The 19,017-nt window shown below is 37.7% G+C and overlaps 2 protein-coding genes and 1 non-coding gene across 3 annotated transcripts; 1 reads left to right on the top strand and 2 right to left on the bottom strand.

Annotated features, from left to right (window-relative positions):
- Positions 1-2,309: 2,309 nt before the first annotated feature.
- LOC143876816 (putative pentatricopeptide repeat-containing protein At5g40405) lies at positions 2,310-5,617 on the top strand. Its single transcript, XM_077378510.1, has one exon. It carries the CDS (start codon positions 2,831-2,833, stop codon positions 4,673-4,675), a length of 1,845 nt encoding a protein of 614 aa, XP_077234625.1. The 5' UTR covers positions 2,310-2,830; the 3' UTR covers positions 4,676-5,617.
- Positions 5,257-5,359, bottom strand: LOC143878028 (U6 spliceosomal RNA). Its single transcript, XR_013250858.1, has one exon. It is a non-coding gene; the product is annotated as a U6 spliceosomal RNA (small nuclear RNA).
- A 2,509-nt stretch (positions 5,618-8,126) lies between the features above and the next one.
- On the bottom strand, positions 8,127-18,963 carry LOC143877880 (uncharacterized). The gene is made up of 9 exons (XM_077380182.1): positions 18,735-18,963; positions 16,913-17,405; positions 16,698-16,803; positions 15,586-15,678; positions 15,303-15,498; positions 12,904-13,079; positions 11,663-11,916; positions 10,088-10,263; positions 8,127-8,897 (listed from the first exon to the last, which is right to left on the bottom strand). Exons 2-9 carry the CDS (start codon positions 17,280-17,282, stop codon positions 8,730-8,732), a joined length of 1,539 nt encoding a protein of 512 aa, XP_077236297.1. The 5' UTR covers positions 17,283-17,405; positions 18,735-18,963; the 3' UTR covers positions 8,127-8,729.
- Positions 18,964-19,017: the final 54 nt, after the last annotated feature.

The raw sequence follows: 19,017 nt of genomic DNA on the forward strand, positions 1-19,017 counted from the left end.
TGTATCTTTGGGTATTCCCTTTTGGGTGTCCCTTCTGTTTCTTTTATAATATATGCCATTTCAAAAAAAAAATAGTTGAGGCTTTGTACACATACTTAGCAAAGACAGCGTTTTTTTTTTTTTTTTTTTTTTTCAAAAAATGCAGTTTAAAACTTTTACAGTAAAATAAAAACACCTTGTTTTTGGAAAATATTTTAAACACGTTTTAAACATATTAAACATGTTTTTTTTTTTTTTTGAAAACTTTTCAACTTTACTCATACTATATTTTGTAAATTACAAAAATTTAAATGCATGCTTTTGTGTTTCCATTTTGTTACTATGTTTTTTTGAACCAAACCCGTATTAAACTCGAATTTTGGCTGTCCCGTTTTACTGCCGAACCACATTTTGCTAACTATGTTAGAGATGAACGGTTACACGTTAGAGATGAATGATCATAATTGTCTTCTAATAACAATGATGAGTATATTACTTACCTAAGATAAGAATGGCTCCGATAAATATTCCAAAAAACCGTAGTTCACCTTTTCATCTTGTCATGTATCCTAACAGATAATTTGAATGCCGGAGCATCCTTCCGCCGCTCATTCAATCTGACCCGCCGTCTTCAAATTTCTTGTTCCCTAGACAGGACAGGTATGTTTTAGTGTTGCATGGAAAAGAAAGAATCGAGAAAACAGAGATACTCGTTTATTCGAGTTGAAATAATTCCTTTGTTCGGCATTGTCTTTAGGAACTTTTTGTACACTTGGATTTCTAATAAGGGGATTTGCTAACCTCCATCACGAAAGGCTTTTCGCGGCTGGTCTGTCAGCCTTTTGTTATGGACACTGGCAATTCCCTTCTAATAATTAATGCTCCATGAATTTATAATCATTTGCTGATAATTTATAACCTCTTACTTTTAATACTTAATACAAAAATCTAGTGATATAAGATATAATAAAGTACTTTCTTAGGAAACATTATTCAAAAGTATATAGAGGTGAACATTAATTAATGATGTTCAAAGTACATGATATATGTAGGTACATAGGAAAATTCTTCAATCTCTTCAATGGAATATGTTGTTGGGGTTGCAACAGTCAGACTCTGGGGTGATAGCAACAACAATGGCAATGACATATGTAGGCATGTAGACTCCTACTTGGTAGTGGCAGTAAGAGGTCGTCGGGCTTTCTCCCTGGCAAACAGACATGTAAAAAACCTTGTGCGCCAAAATATAGGCATGACAAGGACCCAGAGTTGGAGGAAAGAAATATCTTGTGACGAGGGGGTAAGAGGTGATATATCACTGATTTATACAACAGCATAGCTAACCTCACTAAAAAGCTAGCATCAAATTACTCACGGTGGTTCGAAAATCATCCATTGTGGATGGCTCACGCCCAAAAAATGGCACCTATGAAACATTCTTGATTGTTGCCCCAATCGCCTAGTGGATGGTTAAAAATCCATTAATCAAATGGTAGGATCATTCTATAGGTGCAAGTCAGAGCCACCCCTCGTTCACGATGGATCCTTCTAGATGGATTGCCCACACAATTTGGGGCAAGGAAATGTATCGTGCATGTGGAAAATGATATATTCGACAACGTTTTTTTTGGTGCAGCCCCCTCTAGTGTAAATGAGTACGAAAAATAGACTAGAAGGGACTGTCCTAGGTGAAAAAGGGGCCGAGTATATGAAGTATGTATGATACGATCAATGAAAAATCGTCCTTCAAAATCCGTCCCACATAATCAATGAAAAAATGTTTTTGAGTGAGAGAGAGGGATAGGTTAGGGTAAGTCGTAAAGGTTGATCGGAGGGTTTGGATCATCCTATATAGATGATTTTATGGGTGGGGCCTCTTTAGGTTGGGGCCAACAAATGAATGGTTTGGATCTTTGAAACGAGTAGGCCCAAGTGATTTTTTTTTTTAAAATATACTTTTTATGGGGTCCACCTTCTCCCCTAAACCATTTATTATTGGACGAAGGGAGGGTTTGCCCTCAAAGAGAAATGAGGGAGGAGAGAGTACCTACATGTGAGGCTAGGCCCCATCAAAGTTCACGTTGGTATGCAGAGCGACAGTCTGTGATGGTCGTACGGGGAGCGAGGGAGAATTTTACCGTGTGGTATAAAATGCCAAAATTGGGTGAAATCATCCTCAGAGGGGGTGAATTTGTAAGTGCCCAACAAATTACCCACTTTATTAAGGGAGATTAAGAATTCGCACCCTGTGTAGTATAGTATAATTTGGACCCCTTATAACATGAAATGTGGCAGAGTGGCAGACTGTAGTTTGAAAATAGTGTAAAAGAGGGTTAGAGACAAGAGAAGAAAAGGAACAACAGTAGTTTTTTACTCATTTTGACTTCTCTCCCTTCTTTCCATCAGCAAGAGAGTAGAAGATCCTCTCATTCTCCTGGTTTTAGAAATCTCAGGTTGCATAAGAGATTTTTAAAACCTGATTTTCTTACTTAAAATCCAAGAAACACTGCTAGGACAGCACACAACAGCCTGATCATGAATCCTCTTTTATACTGATTTCAAACTAAAAACCTGTTTTCTCAACCCGCATATCCAAACTGCCTTTGACGCCAAATCTATAAATCACGTTATCAGGGGTGCGAATTATTCTACAGGGGGTGCGAATTTATCATTTAATTCAATTTCCGAAGAAAGTCGCCCAACGATCTTCCTATCTATCGCTCTCCTCCTTGCTGGTTCTGTTAAAATTTTGAGTACTCCCCCAACTCCATCCGTATCCACCCCCCCGCAAAACAAATACAGAACGCCTATTTAAATCATGATATCTTCTTTTTAAGATGTGTACCAAGCCATGAGCTCTTCTTTAAGATGCATAGCAAATCACCCCACAATTACCCTTGTGGAGTCATACCACACCCTCAAAGAAATCAAGCAAATTCACACCCAAGTGCTCGTCAATGGCCTTCTCAACCACCCTCTCTTCCTCGGCAAATTTATCGCTTCTATAGCTCTCTCACACCCCCACAACATCACCTATTCCACCCAAATCCTCAACCAATCCCAAAATCCAAATCTTTTCACTTTGAACACCATGATCAGAGCTTACTCCAAGACCCCAACTCCCCACCTAGGCTTCCAATTCTACAACCAAATTCTCAGATCAAATCTCTCCCCTGATAATTACACCTTCACCTTCCTTATTCGCACGTGTGCCCACCTCTCCTCACTTGACTCTGGCCCCGCCGTCCATGGCACCACTCTAAAACGTGGCTTCGATTCCGATCCCCACGTCCAAAGCGGCTTAATTCATTTGTACAGTGAATTGGGTTCCTTTCATTCTTCCCGCAGCCTCTTTTTGGAAATCCGGTGTCCGGATTTGGTAACCCAGACAGCCATGGTTAGTGCTTGTGCTGGATCAGGTCACATTGAATTTGCACGGAAACTATTCGATGAAATGCCTCATAGAGACCCTATTGCTTGGAATGCTATGATTGCGGGCTATTCGCAATGTGGGCAATCAAGGGAAGCCTTGAATTTGTTCAATTTGATGCAATTCGAGGGGACGAAGGTTAATGAGGTGACAATGGTTTCGGTTGTGTCGGCTTGTGCGCACTTAGGCGCTCTGGATCAAGGAAGATGGGTTCATGTCTACATAGAGAAGAACAAGCTCCCACTGACTGTGACATTAGGGACTGCACTTATAGATATGTACTCTAAGTGTGGGAACATGACTAGAGCTATGGAGGTCTTCTTGAGGATGAGAGAGAAGAATGTTTATACTTGGAGTAGTTTGATGGGTGGTTTAGCCATGAATGGAGCTGGTGAGAGGTGTCTTGATCTTTTCTCCCTCATGAAACAAGAGGGAATTCTACCTAATGAAGTTACTTTCGTTTCGGTTTTACGCGGCTGTAGTGTTGCTGGACTGGTCGAGAAAGGCCGCGAGCACTTCAACTCGATGACAAGGGTGTACAACCTCAAACCGTGGCCCGAGCATTATGGATGCATGGTCGACTTGTACGGGCGAGCTGGGCGGTTAGATGATGCTATTAATTTCATAAATGACATGCCCATTAAGCCCCATGTGGGTGCTTGGGGAGCGTTGCTCAATGCCTGCAGGATTCATAAAAATATCGAGTTGGGTGAATTTGCATTGGGCAAGATTGTAGAGCTAGAGGTGACAAATGACGGGGCTTATGTCTTGTTGTCTAATATTTATGCTGATTCTAGGAATTGGGATGGGGTTAGCAATGTGAGGAAACTGATGAAAGTTGGTGGAGTGAGGAAAGAGCCTGGTTGCAGTGTCATAGAGGTTGGTGGTGAAGTTCACGAGTTCTTTGTGGGAGACAAATCACACCCAAGATATGGGGAGATTGAGTTGAAGTTGGGAGAGATATCCAGGAAGTTAAGGCTAGCAGGGTATGTGGCTAACACAAACCAAGTGCTTTTTGATATTGAGGAAGAAGAGAAAGAGGATGCTCTATGTAGGCATAGTGAGAAGCTGGCAATTGCTTTTGGGTTTATTAGTTTGGGTGAAGGGGTGCCTATAAGGATTGTTAAGAATCTAAGGATTTGTAGAGACTGTCATGATGGTACAAAGATGGTATCCAAAGTTTTCAATAGGGAGATTATTGTGAGAGATAGGAATAGATTTCATCATTTTAAGGATGGGGAGTGTTCTTGTATGGATTTTTGGTGATAAAAGAGTCTACATCAACCGTAGTTAGATAAAATTGGCTACTTCATCCTCTAAAATTTTGATTTCACGATGGAAGGGAAGATGGAGGGAAGTGCAAATTAAGAACCATTATAGCATTTTGTGAGTTATGTGTGTTTTGCTTGCATATTTGCAAGGAACAAAAAGCACCCAATGTTTAAAAACAGAGACTTGGATGATAACTCGGACAAGGTAAAAATGAGTTAACGGGCGAATCAAGGACTGAGGCGGTCAAGTCATAACATCTTTGATTGACTTAGTAGGGCAAAACTCTGAATTTGACAAGAACTCAGCCAAGGGAAAACCAAATCAACTCAGGCAACTCGTCTATTTATCTGGAGAATTTTTAAAGTCGACCCTCCCTGATTTGCATGAGTCTGCAACTGTTTCAACCAAGAAGAGCACTGAACAACAATGCCAATAATTGGAATACTAGTTCTATACAATTTATTCCAAATGAAGGAGTTTTTTTTTCTTCCTCTGTAGGTTTTCAAGAAGAGCTATCAGCAGAAATGAGGAAGTATACTCCATTGAAGAGCTTCTTTTTTTTTTGAAAATTACTTGAAAATTTGGACCATTTCTCGACTTGTGCATGCCGTCCTTGTGCAGGGGCCATGCTAATCTTCTCGGTATCGTTCCAATTTTATCGGATGTCTCCGAAGAGACAGATTGAAGAGCATATTTTACCCTTTAAAGACTGATTGATTCACTACTCCTCTTACTAGATGAAAATGAGAGGGGGCCTAACATGCCAGCTTGTAGTTTACAGTGTGATAGTGCATTGGTTCATGGTGAGTTTCAGCAAGGCATCAGAGGCCAGGTGAAGTCTCTATAAAAATGGTATCAATGGCAGTGTTGCTTAAGATTAAGCTGAATTGGGGTAATCTAATGGTCAGTGTTGGTGGAGGGTTTTATTGGATGGTCCATATACATACATGGTGTTTATAATATCACTTTTGATCTATAAATTGTATTTTCTGTAATAATCAATAGACTATATAGCTTTTAACCTTAAATAAAAAGAGAAGGGCTTTCAAATCTAAGCCACCAATGTTATTAAAAGGGTAAATTTTAGTTGATGTTTGATTACACAACATTCAAATTTCACATTCCTTCAAAATATTTTAATATTCAATATTCAAATATAATGGCATTTGTGACCTCGACCCAATGTGATTGCTAGATAGGTAATTCACGACCACAAAAAGCCATAAATTTGAAAATTCAAAGATAGTTGAAACTCTACCAAAAATTATCCAAAGTGCCTAATTTTTGAAATCTACCATCTGTTTGACTTCCCATCGCTTTCGTAGTCTTTGCCTTAGGCAGTGGGCCCTATGCAAGTCTGGTCACACGAGAATTATCTGTAAGAATTACACCACAGTTTGGAAAGGAAAAAAAAATATAGGACTCCTCTTCCTTTGCTTTCTTTTTCTCTTCATTTGAGAGGAATGTCAAACAGCTTGCATTTGGAAAATTTACAGCCGTTAAACACTGTCTGCTAATCTGGCAATAACCCTCTATTAACTCAGAGGAATGAAATCATATTTGCATGACTGATGCCATAGAGCAATCTTCCATATCTTAGAAAGTATTTGTATCGATATATTACCGTTGAGAAAATCCGTCAGGCAAATACGATATCGTGCACAATGTAAACGGAAAAAGTGGAAAATAAATAAAGCATAAGAACACCAAGATTTTACATGGTTCGGCCAAGATGCCTACATCCACGGGCAAGAGCACGGTCTTCCACTGTGAGAAACACAAAATACAAGCGTCACAATGGATTAAACCCAAACCCACAAACCCGCAACCCTTTCCTTGCCCTCTTAGCCAAGACCATACACAAGAGATAACCCAAGAGAAAACACGAGAGAAAAAACCCAAGAGAGAACCCCGGAGGAAAAACTCTCTCTTTCTCTCTCACTCTGACCTGACATGCCCAAGCCTCCACCTCTTGCCGTAACCCACACCATTCGTGTGATTTTGGGAGACTCTATATTCAGGTTTCCAAAAACCTAAATGAACTTACTTTCCTATTTTGGCTCCCACTAAAACTGTGGGAAACAAGGCAACATTCCCAACACTCACCTACAATCTAAGTGTTGAGGATCGCCATTCGAGTGCTACATTTGCTCCAAAGAGGAAACAAATTAATGTTCTCCTGCACAGATTTCTGCTTCATGGAATCTGCATTTCGTTATGGCTAGCTTTCGTTTATGTAATTCACTACGAAATACACCACAGTTTCTGGTTCTCTGCTTTGTTATGTTTCTATACACAGGTCTGCATATGGTAATGGATTGATGAGAGTGTCTTGAGTAATTTGAGGTTGTTCGAGAGAAATGGAATGGAAGTATGGAGAATTCAGACACTATTAGATCCATTTGCTTTCTCATGAGAGTCACCAGTGAATTCTATTGTGTTACTTTAGCTGCTTCATGGTATTTCCAGAGCACAAAAGTTCCACGTGCAAGTGCCCGAAACAGCTCCCACCTATCCACCAATGCCAAAAGCAAGCAGACCCTGTTTGTTCTGCTGCCATGCCGCCTTGTGGCAGAGAAGGTTGTGATGGTGGTTGCAATGTGGTCAGGATAGACACTAGAGAAGAGGTAAGTCTTCGAACTAGGGGTTTTCTACATATGTATCTGTTATTTTGAGAGAGACTCTTCTCACTAGGGGTTTTCTACTTATGTATCTGTTATTTTGAGAGAGAGAGAGAGAGAGAGAGAGAGAGAGAGAGAGAGAGAGAGAGTCTAAAGTCTGTGGGTAGAGATGTCAGTGAACCCTATAAGGATCTGATCCAATCCAACCATGTCTGGGTCCAATTCATTTCAATACTATTTTGGTCGGATCTTAATCAAGAATTCTTGGGATCCTACTTTCGGTGCCTAGGTCATGATCCATTCGAAATCCGACCATCTTAGAACCAACATGGTGGTGCCTGGCGGAGGAAGACAAAGTGATGGCGAATCAGTGAGGCAGCGAAGAGTTAGGAACTCCTAGAATCCATAGGATCCCACAGAGCAATCAAACCATATCTTTTGAATACCTATTTACCTTTTTCAGTCAGGGGAAGGAGTAAGAGAAAGCAGAAACAGTTAAAAAAGGGGCTAATTTATCTCCCTATCAATAAATGTTATGCATTAAAAGTATGAGAAAGACGAAATTGGAATAGCTACCAAAAATAGAAACAGAGCTAGATATGTGATAACAAGAGGTGTGCACAAGCAACCTCAGTTTTCAAATTATGTATGTATAAATTAGTGTAGATTAGATTGATTTAAAGTATTTAATAGCTACCTACAGATTTACATTTAGATAGATAGGTAGGTATTTACAATTAGAAAAAAAAAGATAGGTAGGTAGGTATAGAAATATTAATTAATAGAATGGTATAAGAATATAAATGCTGTTATGACAGTGGAAGTGCATGTCCATGTTTTCCCATTGTAGTATAGAATAAAGATTCTGTTCTCAAAGTATCCATGTTGTATTGTATAGAATAAAATATAAGTTTAACGGATGATGTGAAATCCTATTACAGACAGAATATTTGTTTAGTTTAGAAGCACTTAACAAGACATTCAGAAACTCCATTGGCTTCCAATTTTTTGTAATCAGCCTTCCATTGTGGGATTTCTTCTATCAGGAAGCAACAGTCTTTAATGAGCATTTGGAGTTCCTAGGATCTATTGGCAACAGAGAAGCTGATTGCCAGAAAGGAATCGCCTTCCATCCAAAGCTTTCCACTTCATTTGCTTCATTCTCATAGCTTTTGCAGTTGAGTTCAAGTTAGTATGCACCAGTTAGGCCTCTTTATGTAATGCTGGTCTACATCAATCTCCATTGTCCACGAGAAGTTTATGGGGATCGAAATCAGTCGCCGCACTCCAGATGAGCCATGTTCCACAGGTTTCACTGAAATGGTGATCTTAACCACCTCATACTGTGTGCCCCTTCTTCATATTAATATAATTGAGTGAGTCAAAAGTAGCTTGAGGAGTTTCAGAAGTAATGACGGTGCAGCATCTCAGGTAAAGGGATAGAAGTTTGAGAACAACAAACTGCCAAGAAGAATATAAGCTACAAAGTATGTCCATATCAAGTAACCCCATCTCCAACCCTTACCGGGAGACACCATTGAATATGAGACACACCAATAAAGGGGAGGACTGGCGGACAAGAAGCGAGTCGCTACCTGCCAGAAAATTAGTCAGCTCCACAGAATGAAATATACAATGTTCTGGATTATGAATAACAAACCAATGTTGTGCCCTCATCACATGTAATCCAATCATCGGAAATATAAAGGACAAGCTATGTCCTGGACTTGCTCTTTTTTCTTTTTCTTTATTCTTTTAATTCTATTTTTCTTGTGGAAGGTAACTTTAAAAGGGAACCAAATCCCGAGTAACACAACAAAGCAGGATGTCGGACCAAGTAGCACAAAAACAACCACCAAGATCAATTGTGGACCCAATTTTTTGATGTACCAAAGAAAATGTTGCATGGGTTTTAGAGTTTCGAAGCAACGAGTATTCAAAACCTTTCTCCAATAATTGGTTACGTTTAAGTGGGTGACATATACACCGACATTTTATAATTAGTCACTAGGATAATATCCACAAAAGTTCTGATACAAGCAAAGTTGAACAGACCCATAATTAAAGATGATTGAGCAGAAAAGAGTCCATCAAGACCCCAAGGTAGGCCTTAATGAGTTGAAACACCATATGCCAACATCAATAGTTGGCCTTACAAAACTTCGTTCCTCACTAAAATAGGCAAGCTATCTCACTGTGGTTTATGATGGTTTTTATTTTAATTTATGGGAAAGCCCTGCGTTCTATTTGGAAAGCTTTCAAGTTCTATAAATTCGTATCTCCAGGCTGGGATTAACTAAGGCTACTGATATTGGCACTACCATGTTTTGATAATTGTACTAGCTCAGCTTCAAAGTCCTATTTAACCAAGGTTGTTACAATTCCCAAAAAGCTCTCAGAATCCAATTAAAAAAGAAAAGAAAAGGTGTGCTAGTGAAATTATCAAAACATGGTAGTGCTAATATCAGTAGCTTTAACTAATCGTAATAGGGAAATGAGTCCTTAATTAAATTTAAACTTAACAAGGTAACATGCATGGCACTTTCTATTTTACTTTAGGTTGATCTCTACGAGCTGAAATTGGTCCTAGAACAATGATTATGGTCTAAGTGCTTTAGGCATATATATAAATACACACACACAGTTTTGGGTTCTTATACAATGGATGTGCATATTTTTCCTATGAACAGGTAAAAGTTTCTGGCCATTATCAGAAATAAAGAATGTAGGGAAATTTTCTCATTAATAGAGGAAAGGGCAGGGAATGCAAGTGCAGAAATCTGACCTGTACATGCATGAACAAAAATGCCACGGCAGACATGAATACCAGGTGTAGAACAAAAGGAAGAACAAAAATTGAAGAATATCCCCGCTGTGATAGATCTGATGAAAGAGGATCTTCTAAGGAATCCAAATTATCTTCTTTAGCCACTTGTTTCCTTTGTCTAAGTTTGAGATCATCTGTTCCAAATGCAACATCAGACTCGAGGATGCTACCCATTCATCAAATAAAAAAGGAATGAAGAAAGGCGATTAAAGAATTGTCCGTGTTTCATAGAAATGATAGATACCAGATTTATCATCAGGACAACCAGATAATGTCACTCTTTGATGACCAAAACAAGGCATAGCATTACAAATTGATATGAATTTACTAGCATGATCACACAAGATGGCACAAAATATATTGCAGGTATCGAAGTTTGAAAAATAAAATTGGAGCACAACAACCTTGTTTGCTATTTTGGTGAAAAAGAGCGCATTATTGCCATTGTATATTTGGGTATTTGAGGAATGTTAAAGTCAAAAGTAAAAGATATTTTCAATATCTACAATTGACAAAATATACCCTTCAGTTTCAGGTGAAATTAATTTAACTATTGATGCACATAAGAGGCCAACAAGTGGCATATTTGCCCATTAGGATTTATATTTCCATGTTATTTAGTTTGGGAATTTATTTTCATGTTATTTAGATTCTAGGATATTTATTTCCATGTTTTTAGTTGTTAGGACTTTTATTTTCCATGGAATTTTATTTCCATCCCATTGCCTATATATAGGCCTCATTGTATTAGGAATTAAAAAAACTTTTGATGATTATTGAATAAAGACTGATATTTCTCCCCTCTAGAGATTTCTTCTTCTCCTCTCTTCCCGGTTCTTCTCTTCTTCTCCCCTAATTTCGTCTTCTCCTTCTTTCTCTTCTACTTCTCCCCTACTTCTTCTCTTCTACTTCTAATTCTTCACTTTTTCTCATATTCTTCTTCTACTTCTTCTTCTTCTTTCTCCTCTTTCTTCTATTTCCCTTCCAGGTCCTACATCAAATTTGGTATCAGAGCTTTTCTTTGTGAGATCCTGCATCAACTATTCAAATGAGTGTTTAAATAAGCTAAGTACAAATAGCAGTTATTTTAATTGGGGTTGAGCCTTTAGCTCAATTGGTTAAGGCTTTGCTCTTCAACCTTGAGGCCAAAGGATCAATCTCAGCTTACCTACCAAAAAACAGTTAATTTAGTTGAGAATAATAAAAATAAAAGCTACATATGCTCCTTTCAATCCAAATTTCTGCTACCTCCCCAAAAGGTGCAGTTATGTCAATTTCGAAAGAAGTGCTCATGTCATTTCTCAAATGTTTAAGCTTACCTCTTGCCTATTTCAGCACTTCTATTTTTTTGATTGCTCTTGTAGTGATCATGTTTTGTACATTAGAGCTATTAAAAAGCATCGGGATTATTTTTAGCTTTCCATTAAAGAAAGACTACTAAATCATTCATTAGCTTTGATGCAAAGAATAGTAAACTATTTTATGCAAACCTAAATTCAGTGCAGCCAAGTGTACCACACAAACCACAGATACCTCTCTGGGATTTAATAGAGGAACTCTTCTTCGAAATCCGAGCATCCTTTAATCTTTGATCTGTCCCAACAAAATAGAGTAGAGCACCAACATTTTTCTCTTTGTGAGAAGCTCGGAAACCCAAAGAGAAAAGAAGTCCAGGCCGTAACTTTGCATATTGACCAATCGAGTAAACTGCAAGGAACAATATTGGAGATGCAAGAAGAAAGTTGGGCAACTGCTTCAGCTGGAAATATCTCAAGAAACCTACTCCCCTGAAATAAAAGAGGACACCAGCTATAGTTAGGAAATACCATCAAAACCTCCTTATATTTATTAGAATGACCAAACAATGCACTTAACATTGGAACACGAGGAAAGCATAAAATAGTGCCTTGCTCTGCTGTTACTTTTTTTTTTGGAACCAGAGATACAGACTACGATCGAGGAAAAACAAAAAAAACCAGTAGTGACTAGTGAGCTAAGGAATATTAAATTACTCCATTAATCACCAAAAAGGGTTATTTATTCTGGAAAAACTGAATGGCTCACAAGCAATTTCAGATTTTTCCCAAGGGATAGAAAAGCTTTTATGGGTGGACCTTCATATATACAAGTGACAAACCAGCTCTACACTCTACAGTTCCATATTATCTAAAATGTTCCCTAATTGGCAATTGTTGTTGTTAAAGTATAAAAGATAAATAATGCCTCTCTCCAACAGCTTAAGCTTTTGGAGAAGTTGGTAAGTTAACATGGTATCAGAGCCAAAGGTCTCGAGTTCAAACCTCCCGGATAGCAAAAATCCACATGCGAGGGTTGGCCCAAAGTGGGACCACATGTGCCACGTGTTTGCCAAGTGGGCCACACGTGCGTGGGAGTGTTAAAGTATAAAAGATAAAAAACACCTTTCTCCAACAGCTTAAGCTTTTGGAGAAGTTGGTAAGTTAACAGTTGTAATACAGGCTTACAATAGGTTAGTTGAAAATGAGCAAATGGTTTGAAAGTACATTAGGCAAAACTTGGAAATAAATTGAGTAAAACCTATGCCCAGACCATGTCTTTTAAAAGGCAAAGTGCTGGTACAATGACCACTAAATTGAAGAATCAGCAATAGTTACAAAATAAACCCTAATATGCAGAGCAGCAGCAGACTAAGACACCATTAAGACTTCTTGGCTAATTACGTATCTTTAGTTTCTAATCTAATGTAGTAAAAGAAAGAAGGCCCAGTGATTCACCGTTAAATGAAATGAACATACCAGTAATGATTTTGAAGGTAATCATACAATAATGGCACTCTTGTTTTGCACCAAGGACTCAACTCATCTGATAAACTTCCAAGACAAAGATTTAAATATCCATAAGCTTGAAAGGTGATGAATGGGGCAGTGATAAAAAGAGACCGCACAACTGCCACAATAGATACCTGTACTGCCTACTTCAATATAGATGAATGTAATTAATTATCACAATTTAGCAGCGAATGCTAATTCCATAAATTGCATTGTCATGTATATGTTTCATAATTTGCACCCTTGGTTTGTTCAAATATTAAGAATTGAAGATATATTATTGTGAGCAGCTCCTATAAATGACATCTGATTTTAATAATAGGACCATAATTATTTCCCTACAACTGAATTGCCAAATCAATATTAGGTCCCTAAGGCAATTAAAACATCACCAATATTTAAAAAATAATAAAAAGAAGAGAAAATAAGCTTTCCAACTTATGAAAATCATCTACTATGAGACTATGAGGCCAATAAGGAGTAAGCATGAAAATTCTGATATTCTGATACCTTTCAAAAAAAATATATGAAAACTCTGACATTAAGGGAATGCTATGGAATTTGAAGAAGCAACAACATTGAGGGAATGCTATGGAATTTGAAGAAGCATTAACATTGAGGGAATCTATGGAATTTGAAGAAGCAACAACATATTTTTTCTTTGCAGGTTCTCCTGTTTTTATCAGGGCATCAAGTACCCAAGGATACTGGGATGGGCTGGGAGATTTGGGAGATTTATGCAGGTGGACTTACTTTTAGAGGGATTGGAATGCCCGAGTTCCGCTAACCTTATGAATGGTGTTGATGACACCTTGGCCTGTCAAGACTGAAGATGTTTAAAGGGAATAAAGGATTCACTTTATGAAACTTGGTTTACTCACGTTAGCAACCGGAAAAACTCAAGGGATCCATCCAGAAGAAATTCTGCTTGGAAAAGATGCAGTTATTTTTTCATGGACAACTTTCAGACAAAAAGAAGTAAACTAACCATGGTTACTAGAACGGTTCTTGAAGGACTCTCAGAATGAGACTCAAACAGCAAACAACTTTTGTAGGCAAGGTAATTGGGATGAAAGCAACTTAATGCATTCACTCACCATAAGCCTGGGAGCATGTACAACTCAGATGGAAGCATTTGCAGATAACCACAAGTGTGCGATGCGGAGAGAGTATTTGAAGATTAAATATACTTTCCATGTTGCCCTAGCTATGCCAATTAAATTGCATCGCTAGTGCTAGAAGCTTAAGGGCGTACTTTGCATATAAGAAACAAGGGGAGGGGTGCAACTTGGGCCGGCTTGAGCTTTTGCTAAAATATGAATTAGGATCAACAAGAACCCGGCCAGCTCAACCCGAATTCCCAAAAATCGGCCTGAGTTGCACCTCTAGATGCAACTAATAAGTACTGTTGAATAAAATCTCCTACGAAGTAATTACTGAACTTCAAACTTCAAAGAAACTATTATGTGCTTGTGTGTCTCTTTTAGGTTTGTGTCATGCTTGGTTAAGCAGTTATGCACGTGCCCAACAGAAATTCCTTTTTAACAACCTCCAAATGAATACTGAAGCGACATCACAAAGTTCAAGTCATAGCAAGAGAAAGAAACAAGATTCCTAGGATAGACGACATGATATTGCCTTTGTGATACCACATACTTTTCCATTACCCATGGGCTTAAAGCTATGTTTTAGCTGACACTGTGAATTTACTCCTGGCACGCATGTCCACATTGACACACGTGTCAACACGTATCGACACTCTTTTTGACACATGTAAACGTACCGATACAAGTGTCAGACTTAATGTGAGCATGTTGACACGCTTTTGTACTGTATAAAGTGTGAAATACTGTTCTATTATTGAATATTGTGCTTACTTATTCTTTTATTATTACCATTAAAAAAAAATTCTGTTATTATTAACTCTTCTTTAACTAATATTTGTGGCCTAAAACCCTAAAGAAACTCTTCTTCTAATATTATATTCATTGTATCCTATTGACCTAACTTTCTCACTGTACATTGGAGATTGAAAAGAACTCGACTAGATTGATGAATGCACTGGAGTTCGATTATCTCGCACTTGTTTTATACTTATAGTTGCTCAACCCTAAGATTTACTAGTTTGTTAAAAGAATATCACATTTATCTTGTCGCAAATTAAGATTAGTAACCATTAACTTTGTATGTATATACATGCCTGGGCATGTTCCTGTTTTTGGATTTTAGGAGTTGCTGTGTCGGACAACTTGTATCCATGTCAACAATTGACACACAAATCCGTGTCCACGGATAACAGGCTTAAAGAAACAAAACCTATCCTGATTCCTCAAGACACTCGTGAAAATAAACAAATAAAGACTTACTGAGGCATAATTTTTTCGGAAGACGGCATCGTAAGCCTGATGCATTGCCTGAAAACAGAAATAGCCAGCATTAACTACGCCATTTGACCTTGCAGAACCAGACAAAGCAAACAGGAGCACGGCTGTAGTATTAGAACCCGCAAGAACATGGTACATTCCTCCAAAAGAAAATAGCGCATATAGACTCTCTGAATATCTGCAACGTCATGAGGACATGTTAGAATTTTTTATAAGATCCAGAAAATAGACTCCAAGTTTAAATTGAAGGGAATAAGGAGATTACACTGATGAATAGAATATAGAAGCTGGATTGAAGCAAAACAAAATGGATGCTCGAAAAGCAGCACCAGAGTCCTTTAAAATAAGATTTGACAACCTGTTAGCAGAAAGGAAAGAAATAAGTTCTTTAAAAATTTACCACTCAAAAAAAAAAAAAAAAATTTAAAAAAATCAAAAATTGGGAAGAAGTGGATGCAGACACAGTGCACAAGTTGAAGAGCATAATCCACATTCAAACTATCATGTATAAACTAAAAACAAATGGATTTGCATCTATGAATGACAAATTACTGAAAGCTACGCAACCTCCAATCAACCCTCAATCCATTCTATGTAGACCCTTATACATCCTTATGAGATTAAGGAAAGAATATCATAATCTTGGAGCTGTTCAGAATGAACGAAAAGATGGTTACTGTACTCTTTTGCTCTTCTACACATAATATACATACACACCAACTTTATATTTGCATATTGAAAATGATGATGTGCTAGATTTCTATTTTGGATGCATCTAGCAAGAAGCCTACACCACATACCTCTGCCAACGTTGATGGGCTAGTCTTAACTGAAGTGAGAAAAATTGTTCGATAGAGAAATTCCCTTGACTAATCCATAACCGAACTATACTATTTATTCTTTGCCTAGGAATATATAAACTCTCACATCCTCTAACCTAGTCACTAGATTAGTAAAATGAAAACTTAGGGGGTCTATGCATATCTCGCAAGACTTGGAAGTGGAATGTTTTGACAAAGTTAATAGCACAACACAATTGCTAACTACTTTAGCTGTATCGTGTTACTCTTGCTCTTACTTCTGTCAGCTTAGTGACATTCTACCCTATCTCCATGAGATCAAAAATTAGATATACTCAACTCAACTAAGCCTTTGTCCCAAACTAGAACAAAATTTCCCATTCTCTATATCTCCAAAACCCAAACTAATTACTTTCATCATTCAATAAACAACGTAAACTCACTATCATTTTGCAAGAAAAGATCATTTTATTGCCAATTTGTAGGAGAAACCCTTCATTTCCCCTAAAAATTACGAGAAAAACATAATATGTGCAATGCAAAAAGAGGAAAGAGCAAAACAGAGAAATGAACACACCTGTAAAAATAAACTGCCGCAGCTAAAAACGCAACATTATTGAGTACATAAGCTGATAATCCCAAAACCGCTCTGTAACCAAGAATAGGAACCAACGAAGCAAAAACTGTGAAACAAAAACAACCATTAAATAACAGAATTTTCAACGACATTCTCATTTGAGCAAAAGAACAAACAGTTGGTTGGAATCTAAAAATACAGAATTCATTGCTCACTGGTTCGAGATAATAGACGAATGCATATCGGGAGAAGAGGCAAGAAGGCATAAGTCTGCTCATATTCGTATCCACACTGAGCAATCCTTACGAAATAAACGCCGTCCCAAACAATGCTGTCTTCTATCGCCGCTCCGATGCGAGGAAAGAGGACGGAATCAGATCGGGAGAAATCGTCAGAATTGGAGGAGAGGCAGCTGGGGTTTAAGGAGGCGGAGGTGTCATAAGGGCTGGCAAGAGATCTCCAGAACAAGATTAGGGCAACGGTGACGAGTCTGGATGTGAGCGCGAAAAAGAGGACACGCCGAGAATCATCGGAGGCGGAATCGTTCGACATGGATTCATGGCTGCGTTCTTTAACCATTCTCATTATTCTCGTTCTGAATGTCAGAATCAATTCCTATTCTTTAGAGTGCTTCCAGAATCAAAATCACATTCTTTACCTTATTTCCAAGTATCACTTTCTCTGTCTTTGAAACCGAATCACGTTCTCCTGTCATCGAAAATATTTAATTCTAGAGTACTAATTTTGTGGGATATATATGCCAAACATAATTTAATTCTATAAGAACAGATGCTTGTACGAATACCAAATGTTATAAATAGTATCAAAAATTCATATCATCTTTAAGGAGCTTGGACTCCTATCTTACAAAAACATGCATCATGTAAATGAGAATAATGCCACTGAAGGCAAGAGTAGACACTTCTCCTAAAACTCGTTGTGCTCAATTGATTGCTCTATTAATTGAATAGAAAAGGGAGATCTTCCTAAGCTGCTACTTCAGCAAAAACAAGGTATGCAAGAAAATTCAGTTGGCAAACATAATGGGGTGCTCATGACACATGCCTTATAAAATGTCCAGAAATGATAATTGAACACGGCAGTCGAAGCATTGAGTAAGCTTGGGGTTAATCTATTGTACATTACAAGTGAAGTTCATTCTTCTGTGTATATTGAAACTGAACACAGGATTAGTGCTCCCTTTTGCTTGAAACAGTCTTCCAATGATAATATATAAAGAAAATCATTCCAGTCTGGTTTGAAATTGGGGTGCAACTCAGGTTGATTTTTAGGAATTCAGGTTGAGCTTTTACCTTAAAATCGGGTTGTGTTCGGGTTGATTCCAGTTCATTTTTTAGCAAAAGCTCAACCCGACCCGACTCAAGTTGCACCTATATAAAGAAACATAGGAAAAAGCAATTTTTCAATCTTTCTTAGAAATTTGATAACCAGAGAAAGCAATAGAAAGAATTAGTAATCCATAAAAGCCCACAGCACAGGCTAATCAAAATCAATATGTTTATTTTATTTTATTGAATGGTAATCAAAATCAATATGTTTGAACAAGAAAAACATATTAAAACTTGATCTCGTGTAAATCTAAGTTGTTAAAACAATACACCACTACAAATGTCTTTGCGTTCCATCAGACAAGAATGTTTATGTGTTGAGTAAGAAGCATTGCAACATATCATAAGTTACAATTAAGACCTATGCCACAAATACAAATAAAGTTTCAATCAAATTCAGGATTATCATAAAGGATGATCTGCTTCTTCTTCTTCTTTTCTCTCTCTCTCTCTCTTTACTTTTCATAAAGAATTTGCAAAATGCAAGTAAAATTAGCTTCCAAATTTTCTTTATTTCAATCACCAATGTTTGTTAGAAAGAAACATACTTATACATGCCCTAAATGCAAAGCAGGGAAAACATGTTGGACGATCAACAAATCTAATGCAGGGAAAATAAAAACAGAGGTGTTGAGGGAAAAATGCAGAATAGAAAGAAATGAAAAAGAATAAGATGGTAATAACTTACCTGGGTTGAGCGATCGTCTTCTTCGTAGGGTTTTCTGTCGCAGAGTGGCAAAAAACGTGATGAGATCACGATGTATTCTCTGAAGCGATAAAAATGCACTCCAAAAAATCAGACCTAAAAATCAGAATCGATCTGCAGAAGTAATAATAGATACAGAACTCGATTGATGGAGCGAAAAACGAAATAACCGCTCCCAAAAATGGTTGAAGAATGAGAAGCAGCATCGGCATCGGCACTGGCGGAAAGATAATATGAAGGGGGTAGTTTGGGAATATTGAAAACG

This window comes from Tasmannia lanceolata, unplaced genomic scaffold, assembly GCF_043159265.1.
Source record: "Tasmannia lanceolata isolate RefF3 unplaced genomic scaffold, GAP_Taslan_0.1 ptg000005l, whole genome shotgun sequence".
NCBI classification, from domain to species: Eukaryota; Viridiplantae; Streptophyta; class Magnoliopsida; order Canellales; family Winteraceae; genus Tasmannia; species Tasmannia lanceolata.